The sequence below is a fragment of the Larimichthys crocea genome, chromosome XVIII (assembly GCF_000972845.2).
Source record: "Larimichthys crocea isolate SSNF chromosome XVIII, L_crocea_2.0, whole genome shotgun sequence".
Classification (NCBI taxonomy): Eukaryota; Metazoa; Chordata; class Actinopteri; family Sciaenidae; genus Larimichthys; species Larimichthys crocea.
The window spans coordinates 19,191,266-19,213,091 of NC_040028.1; the positions used below are offsets into that span (position 1 = coordinate 19,191,266).

The 21,826-nt window shown below is 42.3% G+C and overlaps 1 protein-coding gene across 1 annotated transcript in view; it reads right to left on the reverse strand.

Annotated features, from left to right (window-relative positions):
- clybl (citrate lyase beta like) overlaps positions 1–21,826 on the reverse strand; it is a 56,510-nt gene that overhangs the window by 20,797 nt on the left and 13,887 nt on the right. Inside the window, exon 2 of the mRNA XM_010734022.3 lies at positions 2,405–2,618. Coding sequence (XP_010732324.2) covers positions 2,405–2,618 — 214 coding nt within the window. The remainder of the gene's footprint in view (positions 1–2,404; positions 2,619–21,826) is intronic.

Genomic DNA, 21,826 nt, shown 5'->3' on the forward strand with positions numbered 1-21,826 from the left:
ATTCCCTATATACACAGCCGGTGAGAAATGGACAGACAAAACCAAAACAGCATGTAAATATTGCAAGAAACTGCAAACATATAGCGGCAACACGCGCAACATGCAGCAGCATAAACTGCACATTACACCAGTTTACTGCGAGATTGTTTCTAAAGAAAGGAGATATCTGTCATGTGTTTTGTTGTTTAAGTTGCACTTTTTTATAAGAGAAATACACAAACTGTTTGAGAGTTTATGTAAAGAAAGCACCTAGGATTTTTTTTCCTACAAATATTTTAATTAATAATTTTATTTGGTCATAATTTGTCTGTAGCTCATTTTGATTAAAAAATAAATAAATAAATCGTAAACCGAATCGAGTCGTGAGTTGACTGTATCGTTACATCCCTAGAGAGAAGTTAAACCGCTGAAGCACCAACATGCTGCGCTCGGTCGCGCTCACCATTTTGACCAGGCGCCTGTGCTGTATAAAAAACTGTGCCCACAGATTTTACACCACGTCTACACGTGCAGCGTAGTGAGCTCGCAGTGCTCAAGTGCAGAGCTGTTGTGTAGGTCACAGTCACAGTTAAGATGATAAACTCTCTAATACACACTGCACACACCATAAGAACTACTGTAGCTCAGTCACGTCACTTTCAGTTCAACCATTTTTGATTGTTTGTATGTTGGTGTGTACTGTATGCACTCCTTCCTTTAAATCAGGAAAAGTACCACGGTGTGACTCGTCTTATTTGTTATCCATCATATCTTTGAATACAATTGGAATAAATTTAAAACTTATAATGTAAAAAGACACTTTGGATCGAGGTTACATGTTACGTAATATAACATGCTGTGTACACGAGTGGTCATGGATACATTTCCACGCTTCGTATTCTGCCTCTCTTGACAGGACCACACTAAAATACAATTTCCTCAGACTTTTTACAAAAAAAAATACAGACAAATTCAATTTGACAAGAGCGAGAGCAGCTGAATTCAAGTAAATATCCCCTTTGTGTCTGGAATAAAAAGGAATTAAAGACAAGAAATCTTTTGAAGAACTGAATTTTTAAACACCTATATCATAGCGGTACTGCTGCTATCCGACACACACACACACACACACACACACATACATACAAACCCCCCTCCCATGGATTTCCAATTGCCACAGTGGAGAAAGAAGCTGAGAGTGTGGGAAGCGAAGAAAGGGTGCCAGTAGGAAAGGTGCATTTTGTTATTGAGTAAATGACTTACATTTTTATATTACACAGTGTGACCTGAGCAAACACATAATAGGTTACAGTTTAGACTCTTTTAAAGCCAACGTGGACGGATGAAAAACGGATGAAATGTCCTGATGCCGGATCAGAGAAGCAGAAAGTCATGGTGTTTTTTTTAAGACTGTGGTGTAATTCCATTTTGCAGAATGTATTGTTGGAATTTCGACATGCATTATTCAGAGCGCTTCTCAGGAAGTAAACCTGCTGAAGGACACAACTGTGCAAGTTAAGAGAATGAAACTGGCCTGCAGCTAATATCATTTTGCCCTTTATTTGTAAGAGGATAAACAAGGGCCCAACGCTACCCTCCACGTGTACAACACACCAGTTAATTACAGAGAAAAGGCCGGAAAATGACTCACATCTAATTCAAAACTGTTCCCTGCAAACTCAAAAGGCTGAAATAATGTTCTATGTGAAATGAGTGGGTTGATAAAAGAAATAAGTGGGTTGGGAGCAGGATACTTTTGTTGAAATAAGATAGAGACGTGGACCTGTCACATGCCGACAGCTCAAGAGTCCGACGTCTGAGTTCTTCCTCAAGCCTGAATGGCTGCATTCCTCTCAAACACATAATAAAGACAGAAGCTCTGACATCCACCAACTCCAATGCAGGGTCACAGTTTTAACCTGTCAGTCACACAGGCCATCATCTTATTGTCTTTGTCTACTACAGGAACAGCCTCCAGCCATATCAATCATCTTTATTATCATGACTTAAAAACCTTTGTTAGTTAACTTTTTACCCGGGCCCCTTCTTTATCCCACTCTCCAATCACAATTTCATGGGCAGTTCAGCAGGGCCAATGGGGAGGTCGTGTGGGCGGGAGGAGAATGCTTTTAACCTGCTGCATCTGGTGCTTTCCCGCTGCTCGCCCAGTGGGACGTGGTCACCTTGTTTTAAAGGACCCTGATAGGGGGGCACCACTGCCTTTATACCATCATAATAGGGTGAAATGTGCTTGTTTTAAACATCTCCCTTAGGTAGTTTTCCTTTCAGTGATTAAGACCAAGCACCTGTCTGAAGGAGGGAGATGGATTTAAAATCATTCAGGATCACACAGCTGTGTGTGTGTGTGTGTGTGTGTTTGTGTGCTTCCTCGAGAAGCCTGAATTTCATCTGTGGATGTATGCACCTTTTTGCTGAGGGCTACGCCGTCCTCGCAGTCCAAGACGGCGCAGTCAACATCCAGCGAGGCTAGTTTCCTCAATTTTCGCTCATCATTGCCGGGGCAGTAGAGAACCGCCCTGCGGGGTATGTAGCGCAGCGAGGGGCCTGCAGAGTGATGGTGATGACGCCATGCTTCGGTACACAACTGCCAGGCTGCAGGCAGGAGCCGACCACTCTCCCTGTCAACACAAATATATACATACATAAGCACACAGACATATACACGCACATACACAGACAGTAGTATCATGAATGCATGTCTCTGGTGCATACATTACTCATGAGCACACACACACAGCACCAATACAGGGCTAAGGGCAATGAATAATTAAAGGTTGTTGCTGCATTCATCTTCATAATATCTACAGCGTGTATGTTCTATATGTGGATCCAGAAGGAGGCTTCCCTTCCTTCCTTTAGGACCGGAGCGAAAGTTTGGAAACGTTTCATTTTGGGGAGTTCTGTTTGCCCTTCAGCTGTCTATTGATGTGCATGAGAGACGTTGACCTGTGCTTTGGCTCCCCTTTGTCGAGAACAAACTCACCCAAACACTGAGCCACTCATATGCTAATGTTGCCACACTGCTGAATATGTAGACAGGGCAGAAAGTGAATGAGCAGGGGTGTCGGGAGAAGTGGCTGGAGCTGAGTCATGGAAAAACTCAAAGCTTGGGGAACAGAGTGTAGCTGTGTTATTGTTTTTATTGTTTAAGAAGAAGATAGATGATTCTTAACGTTTGATTTTTAGAGACTTTTTACTGAAGTTTTCAGGAAAAAAGGTAAATAAGATGTGCACATCTATGTGAAAAAAACATTTAAGAAATTGCCGGTGCTTTAATGTGCCTATTCAATGCAAAGAGCCAAACCATAACAAAAGTAATCTGAGGTCTAAACTGTACTCTTCATAATATTATCCCAACAATTCCACCATGAGCAAGCACCAGGCAGCGGTGGCGAGGAACAATGTCCTTTTAAAAACAGGCAGAAACCTCAAGCAGACCCAAGCCTATTGGTGGACGTAAGGATATAGAGTAATATTTGTCTGAGTCAAGACATTAATGTTTTCCAGCTTAAACTACTGAAAAATATCAATTATTGCCAACCGATGAGACACCATGATCTCCCACCTCTACATACGCACTCAAACGTGTCAAGGATTCTCACCCAAAGTCACAAGTATAGAGTAATACTGGCTTGTAACCCCTCCCCCATCTACCTATCATTGGATAGACGCGTAATAAATCATGTTTAGGATCAGATATATCTAATTGCAGCGAGAAACATCTTCCTGCGCTTTGTATCAGAAGCCGTTCAAGGGATCAGATTTGTGTTTTTCTTCTTGGTTCTTCTAAGGAAGACAAGAGACAGAGAGGGAGAAACTCTTACTGCTGAAAGAAGGGGCTGAATCATTCTCCATTCTTGTTTGCTCTCTAAAAGAAGGAACTAAAGTCACTTCAATAGCCACTTAATCCTGTCAACTACGCCTTCTCATGCCCTCCAGTCTCAATCAGGCCTAATCTGCACTGAGACGCTGCGGTTGTAGCCGGCGGTTTAAAACCAATTCAGGTTGCTTCCAGGTACATGGAGTCTTATTTGACATCTAGAGACACAATCAACAAAAAGGCTTGAGGAGGAAATATGGCAAAGGTTGGCAAAGTGAGGACTAATGCACACTAGCATGCAAATTGTGGACGAATGAAAGTAGGTGGAGCAGTTATTTAAGAGACAAAAGGGCTGCAGGGCTCAAATTGAGAAGGGAGAAAAAAAAATAATACAGCAAAATTAGACAGGAAAATAGTGGGTAAGAGGGCGGAGGTGGGAGTGCTGAGTGGTAGGGGGCAAGAGTGGGCTGTTGAGACCTAAATGAAATCAGTCTATTCTGTGCATACTGCTCAGGGGGGAATGTTAAAAAGCAATACTAAGTGCCCACTTAAAAGGCAAATATATTATAAGTGAAGTGCAAAAAGACGGTGGCTGTATTTAAGAGTAGGTTTCATTATGAAGGAAGAAAACTGAGAACGGGGGAAAGGGAGTGGAGCTGCCTTGATGTTGGCTCGAGAAACGACACTAGAAGCAGAGGTCAATAACAGACCAAAATCAGCATTTTTTTTTTTTTTACAGTAAATTGGTAACTAAGGAGTAAGAAAGGAATAAAGCAAATGTCTGAAAGGATTATATGCAGGCAGGCAAACAGGATGCAGGAACAAGGCTTAAGTAGGACTGCAATTTACATGAAAACTTACAGAAAACTGCCTGGTATAATTTCCCAGAATCCAACAAATGTCTTGTTTTGTCCAACCAACGTTCCTCAATGCAAACATATCCAATTTACCGTCACATGCGACGAAGAACAGCGGCCAACTGTCACATTTGAGATGCTGGAACAAATAATCTTTGGCATTTCTGCTTAAAAAATGACACATTTGTTTAATTCTGAAAATATCTGAGGAGTAATTTGGAAACCCTAAGAGGTCATACGTTTTATTTCTAACGAGTTAGTTTGATTAGAGATATTTATGTCATTATCTCGAAATAACAAAATGTTATCCTGAAAAAAACAAGATAATTTTCTTGAGATAACGACATAATTAGTCCGAGATCAAATGTGAAAGACGTGAGATTTCCATCACGCCGTGCCGACCTGAAGTCTGATAAATGGATCTGACGCACTGATCGATACACTCCTGCTCTTTTCTTTGAGATCTTGTATTAATTATGTCGTTATCATCAAGAAAACAAAGTTTTGTTATCTTGAGTTCATGAGAAAATTATCCCGCCATCTCGGAATAACAACATTCATTGAGAGAATGACATTCATATCTCAAGAAAACCAAAGATAAAAAGGTATTTTTCCAAATGAAAAGGAAAGGTCGTGAAGCTGTACATGAAGTGAGCTTCTGCTCACATGTAACATCAGGACCAGCTCCATCAGGCTTTGTAATTACATAGATCCCAAACGTTGAGACTTTGAACAAACATAATGCCATCCTCTATGAAAGGTGGTCTCGCCTTTATGATGTACTACTGCTCTAATGAACTGTAAACTACCGGTGAGCCATGGTGCCTTTTTCCCTCCCACTGTGTCAACAGCTTTTACTTTCTGTACAAAGCCCACAAGTCCTACCAGGTTTTAAAAGACATTTCTTCCCTTTTATCCATTATACCCGAGTGACTGAAAAGAGTCAAATGGAAGCAGTTTATCACTTTGGATCCACGGTGATGTTAAAGTCACGCGTTCCACTGAACACACAAATGTACAGTTCAAAAAGTGGAAACCTTAGATCTTTCTGTTCTCAGTTGTTCCCAAGATTGTGTGGACAAAGAACAAAGAGAAGGTTTACTCTCAACAACACAGTGTACACCTAAATCAATTAAGATACCAATAACGGCAGCTTCAGGTCTGAGCAGTTTGTGTGCAATTTTTATTTAATTGATGTACTTTTAAATGGTTTGTCCCGGCGCTGTATGACAGTCAGTTTAGTTTTCCCATAAAAAACTCAAAAGGATGTGCTTGTAACATCAGGCAGCCGTAAACATCACAGATGGATTCAAGCAGAGCTGTAACCAGTAAGGATATAAGCCATCAAATGCACACATCACTTCAATATACTACACGCGGGTATTTTTATTTATACGTTTCCACATCTGGTGGACATTTTCCCATTATTAGACCACGATATACTTGTGTTCTATATATTTAACAGTCCCCAAAGTACCATATGCACCTACGTTACCAATTTCTTTTCCTCTCCCCTCTTTTCTTTTACATGAAAGGTTATGATAACACTGGGCTGTGTGGCTAAATTAGCAGCTGTAAAGTGGTGGGACCTGGCCACAGTGACTATGTTTACTGGTCTGAGATCAGAGGTAAGTGTGTGTTAGTGGGTTTATATGGTGCTGGATGGGACTGGTTCTCATTAGCAGAGAGGTAGCTGTATAGACCCAGGCCCAATGGCACTAAAGGGGGAGGAGGAATGTGGTAAGAGGGTGGTAAGCCGCGTTACAGACGAGACATGGGCCTTCCAGAGGTACGTACATTAGTTCTGCAGACCCGACAGCACACAGTATGTCATATTTGGACCTGCTGAAAAATGAAACATTGACTTTAATTATGTGTTTTGTGCTATATATTTTTATTTGTCCTTTTAACATACAAACTTATTTGTACTTTTAAGGTAATAAATTTAAGTTGAAACAACAATAACATTAGGTTTTCATCTAATATTGTACTTGTTAGTTTGATATCATTCTAGTTTGTCAACAGGTTCCACACAAATAACTTTAGTAAAATCTCTTTATTCACCAACAGAACATGTAATTATCATTAACAGCTTTATAAACTTTCAGGCTTTCTATCCTCTACAGTATACGGAACTTCTCCAGGATGGCTGAGCAGCATATTTTATGTAGATACAACAACACCAGAGTGTGTCTTGGACAAAGCAGTTCACCAATATAGAAGTATCAACTGATCTTCAGTCCAACAGAACATCCTCCGATGATCTGACACTCACTGTTAAATGTATAACTACAATACATCCACCTTGAACCTCGTAGCCTTGAAGTACACGTCTTCACCACTCTCAGACAACTGTCACTGTTCCCATCCCATGTTTTATCTTCTTATCTCTGAAATCCCCCTGTCATGTAATCCAGACAGGTGCAGCAATATTTCTCAAGGAAATGGGGAACGACATATCACTAAGAAATGTCAAACTAGGTGAGGACCTGAGATTTCACGTCAACACTGTCTGTAACATCAGCAACAGCAACACGGGACCTGAACCTCCAAACATCAGGCATGTGGCAAGTGAGATGATCCAGACTTTGAATGTGCCTGAACAGCAGCTCAATGCAAAGATCTTTAACTGGGACATTTTGAGACTGTCCCTCCAAGAAAAAACAACAGTATCACAATCATTTCAAACAAACATCCAAGAGCGAGATTTGTTTAAAATCAAATGATAAAGGCCTCTAGCTGCCCTCGTAATGACTCGAAACCATTGTCAGACAATAGCCAATGGTTTCTGAAATTGTTCCAACCTAAACCAAGGACGTAACACAAACACAAACCCTGATCTTCCCGCAACCAAGTTATGTTTGGTCCTCAAACCAGCCAAACCTTAACCAGAGAGTTGTCATATCATCAGGATTTATTTACTGGAATTATAGTGGTTTTGTAACAGTTATGGCGACATCAGATCAGAATCTGTTGATCTGGATGGCCGTTACAAACAATGTAGTTTGTTGGGACGTCCCTTGGTTAACCAAATTTAAATTGTTATTTTGTATAATTCAATAAATTCCAGTGGTATTTTCATGATTCCCAGCACAAATTGTTGCATCTACAACAAGTGCGTCGCAGAACATTACGTGAAACAGACTTTAAAATGAGAAGACCCGTGTTACGGTACAGTTATGGTACGTTAACATAACACATAACAGAAGAACAGGAAAGTTTAATGATCTCCCTGAGTTTTGTTTGTTATAAGAATCAGCTGAGATTGAAAATATCCATTTCATGTTTTATTATTTGTTATGAGGTTTTAAAAAAGGACAAGAATTTATAGCAAAATACCAATTTCCGATTGGTTCTAGAAACGAAGCCTCTGGTGTCAGGCACTTGTCTGAGACAATAAATAACATGACTAACTAACTACCAAAGACGAGGCCTCTTGAGCTGCAGTGTACCGCACTCTGTCTTCTAGAAACAGGAAGGAACAGCATATTAGATCTTAATAAACATTCATCTTGACATAAGATCTATGACATAATATCTGGCCAGTGTTGACTGCGGTCTGGTAGTCAATATTGCATTATGAATAGCCTGTAGTAATTGCTTCATTATCATGACGTGATGATCTCCATTTCCTGTAACTCTACTGGCCTCCACCTGGCAGCATAATAGCCTAATTCAGGTGGTAATATTCATCCTACCACATGAATTATAGCAGATAACAAGAGGCCCACTCCAAAACAGACCCTGACGACAGCCTCCCTCTCAATATGTAGATTTCCACAATTATCTCCAGCATGGTGGTGCAGGCAGAAGCTGTGTCTAAAATGCACAAAATTAAAGATCTGTGTTTCTACCCCACGATAATCAGCTACTCCTTAATATGCAAACTACATTTTGAGGTCTGTGGTGCTTAAGATTCCAGATTAAATTTGGCGAAAATAAAGATGAATAAAAAGGCGAGGGAGGAGGAAATCGATGTTCCTGAAGCATAAACAGGCTCTCCCATCTGCAGAAAGCTTGTCCGTGGGTGGGAAATAAAATGGTCAAGAAGTCATCAATATTTACCTAGCTTCACGTCCACCTGCCTGTCTGACACTTTGTTTTTCATTCTTAAAAAAAAAAAAAAAGGGAGCTGAAGCATTCCCCACACACCGTCCTCCCAGCATGATGTTGTATATGTGTGTGTGTGTGTTTTCACACCGCCTCAGGTCTGAAGACACAACTGGATGGCAGAGAAATGCTGAAAAATTAACCAGAGACACCAAAGACATGGAAAGGAAAGAATCAAACACTTTTCTTCCACTTTTCTTCCCCTCCCCTCTTTTTCTGCCCCCCTGCTTTCTTTGCTTGCCCTCCAGCAATTTGGAGCTCAGGATGAGCAATCCGTTCCCCTCCAGATTAGATCAGCTGGGGGTTGGCAAGAGTATACTTTGGGCCCTCAGACAAAAAGCATACTGGACCTTACATTTTGTTCATGATGTTCAAAAATTGACTGTACTGGAGGTATTAGGTGTTACCAAACCAACAACTGATTTATCAATTTGCTCTGAGCAGTTAAGAACACGTTGCTACCCTCAGCGGCAACAACATGCTGTTCATGAAAATACAATACCCTGCTCTTACACGCAGAAGAGATCATGATTTACGCCGAGTCTGCAGCCATTTAACTCTCTTTTTTAAATTCTCACTTCCTCAGATTATATCATCACTGCACCCACGTCTTCCTCTTCTCGCTTTAAAAAGCTAATTCCAGTGACAATGTCTCTCACCATCAACAATACCCCTTACTCCTCCTCCCATCCTTGTCTTCTCCCCCCCTTTCCGGTCTCATTACTTTGGGTTTTATGCCTTAATCTACACAATGAGGATGAAGTCATGGCGGTTATCTTCAGCAGCCAATGTCTCCCTACCTGTAATCCTTTCCCAAAGTCCCCGGCTTTCTCCCAGCTCACAAATCGGCGCACAATGCTTTTATGCAAGGCCTGTGCCGTAATGCCCAGAGACGACAGCAGACTTTTTTCTTTCCTTTTTCCTCATCCCTCAACATAAAACTAGTTAAACCCCACTCCTCCTTAGGAGAATGGAGATGTCTTCATCTAGTTCTCAGGACAGGGAACAGTCAGAATGTAAAAAAAAAAAAGGACATCAGAGCGATGATTTGCAAAAGTTTTGATGATAATTGTCTGTCCAACTCACTAAAAATCCATCCTAGTACAGCTCAGGCTGAATACAGATAACATTAAAAACAGAAATAATAAAATGCAGCATTAAATTTGTGCAGAACAATACATTTTAGATGACAGTAAAAAGAAAGGGGGGGAAGAAAAAAATCAATGAATTTATCATTAAAAGTTAATTGAGAGGGGAGCTTAAAAAGGTCAAGCAAGTCGCTCTATTCGAGGAGGACATAAGGGGGTTAGCTTTTAACTTAGCATTTTTATTGACTCTGGCAAAACAAAATGAGCGGGCTCTGTAGGATTGTGCACTCTGCATTGGCCATTCAGGCCTTCAGAGCCCCATTGTAGTACTTTGAAGAGAATGAAAGGAAACCCCACTGGTGGAAATGCAGTGGAACAGCCCCACAACAGGCCACAACTGTTCCCTTATGCATGAAAGGCAGGGACATAAAAGACAAGATGGACTTCTGAGGTAGGGCCAAAAACAAAGGCAACAAAAGTGCTGATCACGAGGGGATGACACGACTCGTCTCGGCAGAAGGAGCGGGGAGAAAAGGGGCAGGGGACAATAGCACTCCCGGCCAAATGACATGTTGAAGAATTGAAAAATCCACACAAGAAGTGTCTTCTCAATTCACTAAACCCACAAGAGCTGGGTGACTGTCGGCTGGCCAGCCTGTGGTTGAGGGCGGGGGGCGATAACAGCCCACAGCTTTTCTCTCTCTAACTTTCTTTCCCAAATCTTTCCCTGTTTTGGCAAACAACTTGGCAAACGCAGAGACGGGGTGGGGCGACGGCTTTAGTCTGTGCACACCAAACCCAAACCAAAACCAAACCTAATCAAAGCGTGGTGGGTTCCGCTCCCGCAGCTTCCGTTTTGATCTGTTGGCTGTCTGTGTGTCTGATCTGTTTGCTGTTTGTGTCCTGAACACAATTATGCTACTGCCGAACCTCCATGGAAACAGTCAGACTGACAAAAACATGTTTGCCCTCATTCAAAAAGCATCCTTGTTTTAAGGGACACTGCGTAATGACACGCGAGCCAACGTTTCATAAGTCATAGGAAAATAACTCTTCGTTAATAAGAACACTTCCTGCTGATTTTCACCCTGTTGGCTGCTAGGCTGGGAACAACTGCGTTTTTTTTTTATTCATTTGCCATTGTAAGAAATAAATATAGTTTTTTTTAATATGAGGAAGCACACGCAGAGCTGTGTGTGTTTGTGTGACACCTTAAATAGACGGCTAGACTTCATTTGAAATCCAAGACGTCCCATCGCACCCAGGGGAGGAATTTGTGTGAAAAGATGTTTTAGAAATCGGCTTCATCTTGCTCACATTAATAAATCATTTTTCCATGCAATGCATATGGAGAAGCTGTGAATGAAGAACCTACAGATGCCTTTAAAGTTCGGGATAGGACTACTTGTTGTGACACAAATGCTGAACAGTGCACTCTACAGGTGAAGGCCCTCCTCCACGATAGCCCGAGGCCTATCCCACAATTCTTCACACATACCCACGGGCCCTTTCACTGGCCATCACCCTGTCTGATTAATGGATCGATGTGGTAATTGATTAGTGAAGAGGAGGTGGGAATAAGAACATAGGTCAAACGTCAATAATGTCACCCTGACAAAAGGCGGAAGACGTAAAATGTACCAGTGATAGCCTGCAGCCAGACCTCTACCCATCAAAGCCCTGGCAGGGCTAACATAAAGGCCCCGGCCCATTCTCCTGCCTGCCCTTCCCTCCCTCCCCAGCGCTCCTTTTCTCTTGGTAATGCTGTCTGTTAAAGTGACAGGAACCATTCTGGGAGCTGCTTGTCAGCTCACCTTCATAAAACAAGCCATAAAGCAGCAAATAACAGGCTTATATGGCTTCATTATGCCGGCTATGCAGGATCACAGCCCTGGGCTGAGGTGGTGAGGGAGGTGGGGAGCGGAGGGGGTCGTGCTTGTAGCGGAGAGGCGGGGAGAATGTTGGCAGGACAGCCTGGTTCTCGTGGAGGTTTGTTGTCCCAACGGCTGTCACCATGTCCATGTTTGCACAGGATAGAGGACCACTTGACCCCCTTCAACCCTGTATTCCCCGAAATCCAAAGCAGGACAAACAAAGAGGTATGACTCACTTAGGGGACACTGTGACAGCTCTTTCACTTTTGTATCCTGCTACACACACACACACACCGCCCTAATGAATAGGAGTATAAGCCCTGCTACAGTGAACACAAGATGCTTGAGTTAAAAGATAAATCAGAGCCCGTGATCACAGGCAAACCACAACGGTGTAGTGAACGGTTAAAGACTGGAGATGAGGGGAGCAGGGCCAGATGGAGCGTGCATCTGCGACAGTAAACCTTTGGCCGTGGCAGGGGCTGGACGTGAGAGAGGGCTGGACGTGAGAGAGATTCTCATTTATTTCATGCAAATATCTTCGGGCCGTTTCACAACCTGACAGTGGGGGCTGAGAGGTGGTCAATATCTCAGGTTTTTTTGTGTCTCCCAAAACATTTCCCCTGTTTTTCCCCAGAGTCAGCCGCAGGTGCATGGCAGAGAAGTCATCAGTAGAAACAGTGAACGTGCACACATGTCGTGGTGTTTCCCCACGAGAAGTTCAGCCCGTTCTCGGGTTAACGTTTTCACTTTGTAAACAAGATTCAAGAGATTCATCTCATGCATATGATCCGTGATCATCACCCACCATATATAACGACGAGGCCTCTATTAGGCTTTCAAAGCGTCGGCATGAACTATAAATAGGCTGCTGATATTAGCAAGTCAAATATGCAGCACGGAAAGCTTGCAGAACATCTGGTAGGCAAGCTTACACTATGTTCACTAACTGTCCCTTTATGTGCCCACTCCCAGTCGTGTCGAGATCAGTCTCTTATCTCTTTAGTGAGGCGGCGGCGGCGGCGGCACAAACACAATCACTGTGATCATTGTATAGTTAATTGTCACCTCCATCAACATTAGCACTCTCTAACATGTTATCCAGAGGAGGAGGGGGGGGGTGGGCGACTGCACGCTCTATTCTGAGGCTGACACTTGTTCTCTGAGGGGCGGTTTTCAGTGTCAGGATTGCAGCGCGTGGAAGAAAAGAGGCGGAGGAGAGGTCGGGAGCTTTCTCCACAACTCATGTCACCGGGTCTGTCTGTAATGGCAGCTGAGGGAGAAAGAGAGAGAGAGAGGCAGCGAGCAAGTGAGGATTGATTGGTGTTCACTTTTAAGCAGCCTTCTCAACCAATGACAAAGCTGGGAGTGGGACTATCTTCCCTTGATACTCGGTCATGGGTTTACCAAGCTTTCCCGCCCACCTATTCTGGCTGCTTGACACAGACGTTGACCACATGTATGACCATAGATGAAGTCACATGACCCTAAATAAGCCTCCTTGGATATAAGCTCTCCAATAAAAAGCACACAGATGGTTGGGAAGGGTCCATCATCAAGACACAAATCTATACCGGTTACATACATTTGGCACAAAGCCAGAGTAATTCGATGTGTCGCCACCGAACCATATGGATACACACAATCTAACAAACACTGCAGCACACACACACACACACACATATCCGGACTGTAAAACAGCATTGCCATCTTGAGCCCCCTGGATCACTGGGGCCATCTGACACTGTGGAGCTTGAATGCATTAAGACTGGCAAGGTGGCTGCACTTTCCATCTCAGCTAGCACAGTTACATAACCTTCCATGATATGAATGCATTAACAGTATTAGTTCTGCAGGTGAGAACACTTCTCGCTGCTCAGGAGTGGAACAGACTCACATTTACATATCAGATGATGCTTCTGCAGGATGTCAAACTTAATTATTTAAAAAAAAAAAACACATAGGTAAAACAACTGCTGACCGTCATGGGAGAGCATCTAAACAGAATGCAATATTAAAAAGAATATATAAATATTTGAGCACGCTTTCACTTGCGCATAAATCGACTCAACAAGGAGTTGAAGCAGAGGAGACGATGCCTGGTCGACTCTACAGGTGTCAAGGGTCTTATTAATTAATGGGAAGATAGGGTGGATGAGAATGAAGGAGGGGTGATAAACGATAAAGTAGATGCGTTTGTTGAGTCTGAAGTAGAGAAAGAAAGAAACGGACTAGACGGGCAAGCTACAAAAACTTTCAAGTCTTTCAACTCGCACTTGGACGGGACAATCTGGGTGTGCCTGAGTGAGCCCTGGATATGGATATGACCAGGACAGTAGATCAGATGGTACATCAGACTATTAGGAGATTTGGCCTACGATGTGATATGTACTGCGTCTGATCTCTTGCCCCCACCCCATCCGAGCCCAGACACAAACACGCCACCCCCTCCTCGGACCTCGGTAAAAAAAAAAAAAGTCTGACAGATGGGTGTGCTGCAAAGATCCACTCAGGAGACCAAAACATACTAAAGGCGCTGGTCTGTCTGACGTTTAGATTTGGAGGGAAACGACAAACCACAGAAAAACGGGAGAGAGAAAAAAAATGGACATCTGTGGCATTTGTCTTATTTCCTCTCTTGTGGGACATTTTGTGTCATGAGCGAGCACACAGTCTTTTGGATCATATTCCATTTAATTAATGAAGCCCCCCCCACACACACACACACACCATTCACACCCTGGCTCATAGCTCCTCGTCTCTTCCCTGTAAGTTGCCTGTGCCCCCAAGTGGTTGAAAATGAAAACTGCACCTGCTTTAAAATCTGCATTTGTTTCAAACTTGGGGAAACAACTGCTCGAGTAGCCAAGACCATTGAAAACCAACATTTACAGTTTCTAAAACCCTGGTACCATTGTTGTACTGTTCAACAAGCAGCGAGCTGAAGTGACTATACAAAAGTAAAGGCTTCAAGTCGGTGTACTGCAAGAACCCTTTTTATATCTCAAAGATTTTTACATAAGAGTAGAGCTGAATGGATATTTCTCACAAAAGAGTGAGCATTACTCTTTTTCTTTTTTTTCATGGTCAAGTGCTCGAGATCAACCCTGCCTCTTCACAATAAATGAATGGAAGTGCCCCTGAATGCATAAAATGTGGGCTAATAATGCAACAGTTACTGAGCAATTCACGTCTTCTTTGGTGTGAATGAAATGACCACAAAACAAATCAAGATCTGACTTTAATTACTACCACGGTGCTGCTTGTTTCTACTGAGAAAAATAAATAAAAACACAGATAAACCATGTCAATGTGTCATCATCGAACGGTAAGACTTTTTAAAAGAGGAATTTTAAGTAATAAAGCTGATGCTCCCTATAGTGTTGTAATGACAGACGCTCCATTCTTTCAACCAACAGGGATGCCTTTTGCCCTCGACTTCTGCCCAGCCCCAAGCCTTTAATTAAGACTGGCTTAGGCCCGATTGATCCTGACACACCAGGAAGTTTCTTGAAAATCTGACTGCCAAAACCATGGAAGTATTATATAGGCCACAACCCCCCTACCGTAGCAGCCCACAGCCCCTCCCCACACCCCACATAAAAAGGATTGTAAGCTGAAAGCCCTTCTAGTCGGTCCAGGGGCCTTACATGATTGAAGTATGCCTACATATTCTGCATTCTCCAGAAAATACAATGTTACGAACGCGTACTGCATGTTTGTGCTTTAGTCGATGCCACAACAGTGGCCTGACAACAGTAGTTAAATCATTAACCTGTGTAAAGTTCATTGTACCCAAATTTAAAACCCACATCTAACTTCGTTACTATGGCTCCCGTTAAGTCAAACACATTGGAAAGAAATACAGAAAAACGTCTCCACAACAACACAGCCGCATCATTAAAATCAACAACACATTTCCTGTAGCAAAAGCTGTGATGCAAATAGGAAGCTGGGATTGTCAGGGCTCTGCGTGCTGCGGGTGTTGTGCACCACATGGAGAGAATTCTTGTACCGGCTTTCACCGCAGCACAGCCACACTGATGAGTCAGTGAGCCCCCATGAAAGTGCAAGAGGCCTACAAACACCGCCTTCGTTTTATGGTGTTCTCGTATAACACAGGGCCATCGACATCGTTGTTACAAATATAACATAAAAACTATGTTACAAATATAGTAGATTATATTAAATCAACATGAGATCTGACAGAAAGTTGATATGAAATCTTAAAAAAAGATGATTTGTTGGACCAAATTTTAGACGGATCCAACCAACAGTCGAAGGTTTGGGGAGGAACCTTTGAATAAGCACACATTTGGCAACATGTCACATCTGATTGTAGTAAATTGGCAAGTCAATGCATATTTCAGACAAACTGAGTCTTGGGCAGTCTACAGCTTCCAAATGACAACCGGAGGGTCTTGGATGAGTCGAAGTGGACTAGTGAGGTGTTACGGTTGGGTTAAGAACACTCCAACCTGCTGGAGGAGAAATCCAACCAACCAGTCAAAATGTTACTACCAGGACTGGACATTTAAAAAAAAAACTTGTGCAATGTAATGCAAAAAAACAGGCATACCAAAACTTTCCCCATCAGTTTGCAACTGATGTGAATGAATCCATGACCTATCTCCAAACCTGGGCCACGAGAATGTCTGGGCTACTTTAGTCCAAGATACCAACCACAGAAATACAACAGTGCAATGCTCTAGGCCTCTTGGCCATGAATGTTACTCTTCTCTATTCCAAAGATGCTTGAACATGTGTGTTGAGAAGAATCCTATTATTTCACTTGTCACAATTCAGTACAACAATACCACAAACTATAGCAACAAGTTCATTGTACGTCACAATCCTCCCACAAACTATCATAAATGTGTTATTAAGTATTCAATCAGGTATTTTGCAGAGGTGTTCCTGTTGTCATACCAACAACTCATTTACAGGGAAGCAAACTCATTTATTAATAATAAGCTGGATATGCTAACTGACATCTACACAGGCTATTTCAGATCCCAGTCTTTTGTCTTCATGTAAACCAATATTAGAGTATCAGGTTAAAATGTCAACACTGACGAATGTTAGTCTAATGGTGAACTGGGGGGTGTTATATTGTCTTTGACAGCTGATGTAGCAAACCTAATGATGGTGTATTACAGATGAAACAAACACCGACCCGACCACAATGTGGAAAGTGAGACGGAAAGAGCGGGACCCTACCTTGGCCTATTCCTCCATTAAGGGTGTGGTGTGTGGGTTGGGGTGGGCAATAACCAGTGCCCCTTCCTTCCCTTACTGGGAGGATCATGGAAACTTAACGTCACGTTTTCAGCTCGTTTGGCACCAATACATTCCTGGACCAGACTGAAATCACAAGTGAAGGCATCAAATATATTGTGGCTGTCTGTTGTTACTCTGTCACTACAGATGCTACAACAAGAGTATAAAGTCCTCTTTACACTAGTAAACCCAGAACGTGGAGGTCAGACTCAATCAGTGTCTGGTCACAGGATGTTGGTGCCATTGAGACAAGGAGGAGATAAATGATGGACTAGAGCTGACTGCTAATGTCGATCAGTGATGTAGGGCGAGTACTTTTCATCCTTTCAAGGTAAAGTCATTGCAGATCATTTCGCTTTATCAAACACAGCATTTTCCCAAGTGTGAAGGAGGTAAAAGGTACATAATGTCCCCGAATAGGACAGATTAGCATTTAAAGAGATGACTTTATTTTATCCATACTTCTGCAGAGATTTTGGAAAACCTGAATGTGGAACTCTGCAGTTTTGATATTACTGAATTAACCCGACTACAGGATTATTGGAATATTCTGGAGCTACAACAATACGTTATATCAAAATGTTATTAAAATCAGCCATAAAGTCTGCTCTTCATCAAAACAGTTGAGCTAAAGCACGTTTTATAAGGGAAAATGTCCCATCTTTAGTTAATCTACACTGCAACATGTTGGTGCTTGTCAATCGAAGCCCGAGTCTCATTGTATTGTAGCCCTTTCAGGCTTATGGGTTATGCCAATTCACCTCAGCTGTAGAGATTCAGAAAACATGTCCTGCACAAGACAGCATATATCAGGGTAAGCAGCGCCTGCCTCTTTTAGCTCGCCACATAAACTTAAAAAAGGTGCAGTGTGTAGAATTTAGTTGCATCTAGTGGTCTAATTGCTGTACTGCAACGTCCTCACATCACCCTCTCCTTTTTATTGTAAAGGAGAAACAACACCTTAAGGACCCGGTCTAGAGTCACTTTTTAGTTTGTCTGTTCTGGGATACTGTAGAAACGTGGCGTTTCAACATGCTGGCCTCCATGGAAGAGGACCCGCACCCTCTGTAGATATAAAAAGAATACGTTTTTATTCTTATTTTCAGGTGATTATACATGCATGAAAACATAGTTATATTCCATGTTTGCCGTATTCTGAAAATAAAAGGCCCCAAATCTTTAAATTTGACAAACAAACACTTGTTTCTGAGTCCAAGATAAAAGAAAACCCACACAACAGACCCATGGATGAGCCATTTCAGCCAGTTGCATAATGATCTACTTATGAAAGCCTAAAGTAACTCTATAGTCTATATACTCTGAGTATCTGTGACTGAAGCGTGCATGAAGAATCAAACGCAGGTCGAACTAGGGTTCACTCCCTCGTACTAAAGTCAGGGCACCAAGCTGCTGGGAGCGCGTCGGCATTGACGTTATTCTTGTGGCGATTCATGAAAACAACAGAAATGCAGAGTCAAGGTCAAAGGGTTTAGGATTACAGTCAAACAGGTCATGTGCTGGTACCAGATAGCAATAGTAGGCATCAGGTACAGGAAGTCATTAAGAAGATTCCACTTGGAGTTAGTAAAAAGGTTTCCTGAACAAAGTGCAGAATGGGTGTTGGCATATTGTTGCTGGAAATGTCTGCTGACTGACACAGGCCATGACAAGCTGCTACCTGTTTTGACTGGAGTGTAGCCTAATGATCAAACGTTCTTTTGAAATGTTTTAATCGATCCGTGTTTATGTGGTCGTGTCAGAAAGAAGAACATGAGCGATAGAGATCCTGAATCATGTGGTAAAGATATCCAGAACATAAAAACGTTGGACTAAAAACTAAAAGCTCAGAAAAGTAAAAGATAACCGACTAAGATTTGTCCCCCGGCTTCAGCAGCTGGCCGCTGGCTTTGTCCCTTCTCCAGAGGTCGTGTAGTAAAGCTGGACTTCAAAAGAGCCTTATCACTGTCACATTCTCTCGGAAGAGAACACAGTAATGGAGACCGGATGCACAGGCTTACACTAGGTTAGGCTAGCACGAGGAGGAGTGGAAAAAAAAATGCTTTGAATGTTGCCTTGTAAAGGGAAGAGCTCCTGTATAGGCCTCCTGACCTCCCCACTACACTTCCTTCCCGAGACGTAAAGGAATGCTGTGTCAGATTTTATGAATTTGGAGCGACGTGCATGTCAGCATTTCCTCAGTGAATCGTGCAGACGTTTCCAATCAGAGCATTTAGTCATAAGCTCACGTGTCGATCAGTCAGACCAGCATTTTTTCAGCAATTAAACCTATGTGGATTTGTGTCTGTAGTTTTAAATGCATCATTAAAAGCCACTTTGACAGCTTTGATGATCATTTTCTATGGGTGACATCACAGAGACCATGTCCATGTTTTACACAGTCTACGCATCAGCCAGACTTTTCTCCACTACACTGTCACAACACTCAAACGAAGCATGGAGAAAGGTCTGGCTATGGAAACACCACAGGTTGCTTGGCTGCTGCACTGTAAACAGATGAAACAGATAAAAGTTGTGTTTTCCATTACGTCATTGAAGGAGTAAACTGCCAGCATAAAGAATGAATGGCGTATGCATCACGTCACCCACAGGTTTCAGCTACAGCCAGTCCTGCCTCTTCCACCTCTTCGGTTAATGGGCCGAATGAAGCCTGTCAATCATAGCAAGCACGTTTTAAAGGGAACCTACAGTATATTAATAAATAATACCATCCGCTACCACCAGTAACCACTGGAGTCAGGCACACTTCTATTGTGTACAATCCTGGTTGATTTTGTGATATTAAAATCATGCACAAATTATACCAGTACGATCTTATTACACTGAATACTGTCGACATTGTATTTAAATTAGTCGAAGGAACTGTTTTTATCTTTACTTTTACCATATAAAAAAAGCTAAAGTGTTAAATTTGTCAGCAGCTCCAGATCTAAGTTACGCAGCTTGCGTTCGCTTTATATTTGGTGCACGATGGAATCAAAATACAAAGTGAAAACTTTTAGATTTAAATTAAAAATGAATGCATTTTGATATTTTTCCTCTCTCCGTGTTTTCTTCTTCCTACAACTCTCCTCCATCCTTCGCTAAGGCTAACTCCGTCTAACACAAGGTCCCCACTTTGACTGTGGCTTCATCCTGTATTTTCCAATTATCACCTTTTAAAGGCCAGCTGGGTGCATTCCAAACCATCGGGGGGCAATTCCATTTGCATTGCTCTGAGACAAAGTCATGCCCAAGTACTTTCATGCTAAAGTTCATAACAGAAAAAGACGCTATAGCTGCAGCTGAAACACTTACCTTTAGTAAGATTATATATATATTTACAACTAAGAACACTCTATGATTTAACATAGTTAGAGAAAGAAGAAAACTTGGTGAACAACATCTAAGTTTTATAAAAGGTAACAAGTTTGTATTATTTATTTATTTTTAAACACAGTGAGCAGCTTGAAGCAAACTTTCTCATTTCAGACTAATCAATGTAGCTCTCCTGTGAGTGTTCAGCTCTGTTTACAATTACAGCTCATTATGCTGATTTTATTCTTCTTTTTCCATTAACTCGATTTTTAAGCAGCTGCAGGAATATTTTACATCTATTTTATTTAGGTCAATTTTTTTTTATGCCCATTGAAATTCCCTGCAATCAAAGGGGCCCTTTCCTCTATTGAAATTGACCATTGCGTCTATGTGTGCGCGTACGTGTGCGCGTGTTGTTTGCTTTGCACATTAATGAACGCTGCCCTCTCTGCCTGCCTTTAGGCTCTCTTTCTTTAATTCTGGGGCTGTTCACTAGTGTAAACCTGTGTTTGATTTTTTCCTCTCCTCTCCCCTCTCGGACTGCATATAGCAGCATTTAGCTGTGAATTAATTTTCATGTTTGGATATACCCTGCTGAGGTGTGATGCTGGTGGCGCATAATCAAAAACTGCAACACTACATATGGGTAAATAGGCCTTGTGGGTATTTTCACGGTGCAGGTCTGTAGCGAGGCGGAGGGGAAACTAAAAGCAGAGAGCGGGGTCAACGGCCGACAGACAAAACAGAAGTCAGCAATAGGACAATGGGACATTTAAGCACAAAAGAATAAATCTATTGTCTTATAGGAGGGTGCCGAGCAGAGGATAACTTTTGCACCGTGGTGTGCAGCTGTGAGTGTGTGTTTGCGATAATGCGCATGTCTCTGGCCATGGGACAAGACACGCACCCACAGCCACAGCTCAAACACCAGCAGCCCTTAACATGGTGTGTCTAATGCTCCTATTTAGTGTTTGGGGTGCAGCGGCGCGTGGCCTGAGGTTTTTGGGAGGGGAGCGTGGATAGCACCTAGTCTGACAGCTGTGCCCCAAACTGGAGACAAAGCCTGAGGAAGTACCGCATCATCGAAGATGGGACTAAAAGGCATGCCAATTTGCTTGTGGTCTGGCCTGTGCTGCTGTCCGATTCAGTGCACGGCCCACTTTTCATGGTGATGGCAAACACTAAACTCTTGTCATGGCGAGCTAAAACTGGTAGGACATCTTTAAAAAAGACAAGAAAAAAAAAGGACAAAGCGTCATGTGGTACGTTTAGATCCAAAGCAGAAACACAGACTGCTAATTCAGAACAGCCTTCATTTCGAACAAACAGGCCACCTTTTGTGGATCCGTCTTTTTCCATTGGTGTTTATTTGTAATCCTTCGATAGGAGGGAGTCTCTTTGTCAATCAGGATACATCAAAGACGAGCCCAACTTCGCATGCTGCTTGTGTTTGTGTGTGCATGTCTGAATTCAGCTCTTTAA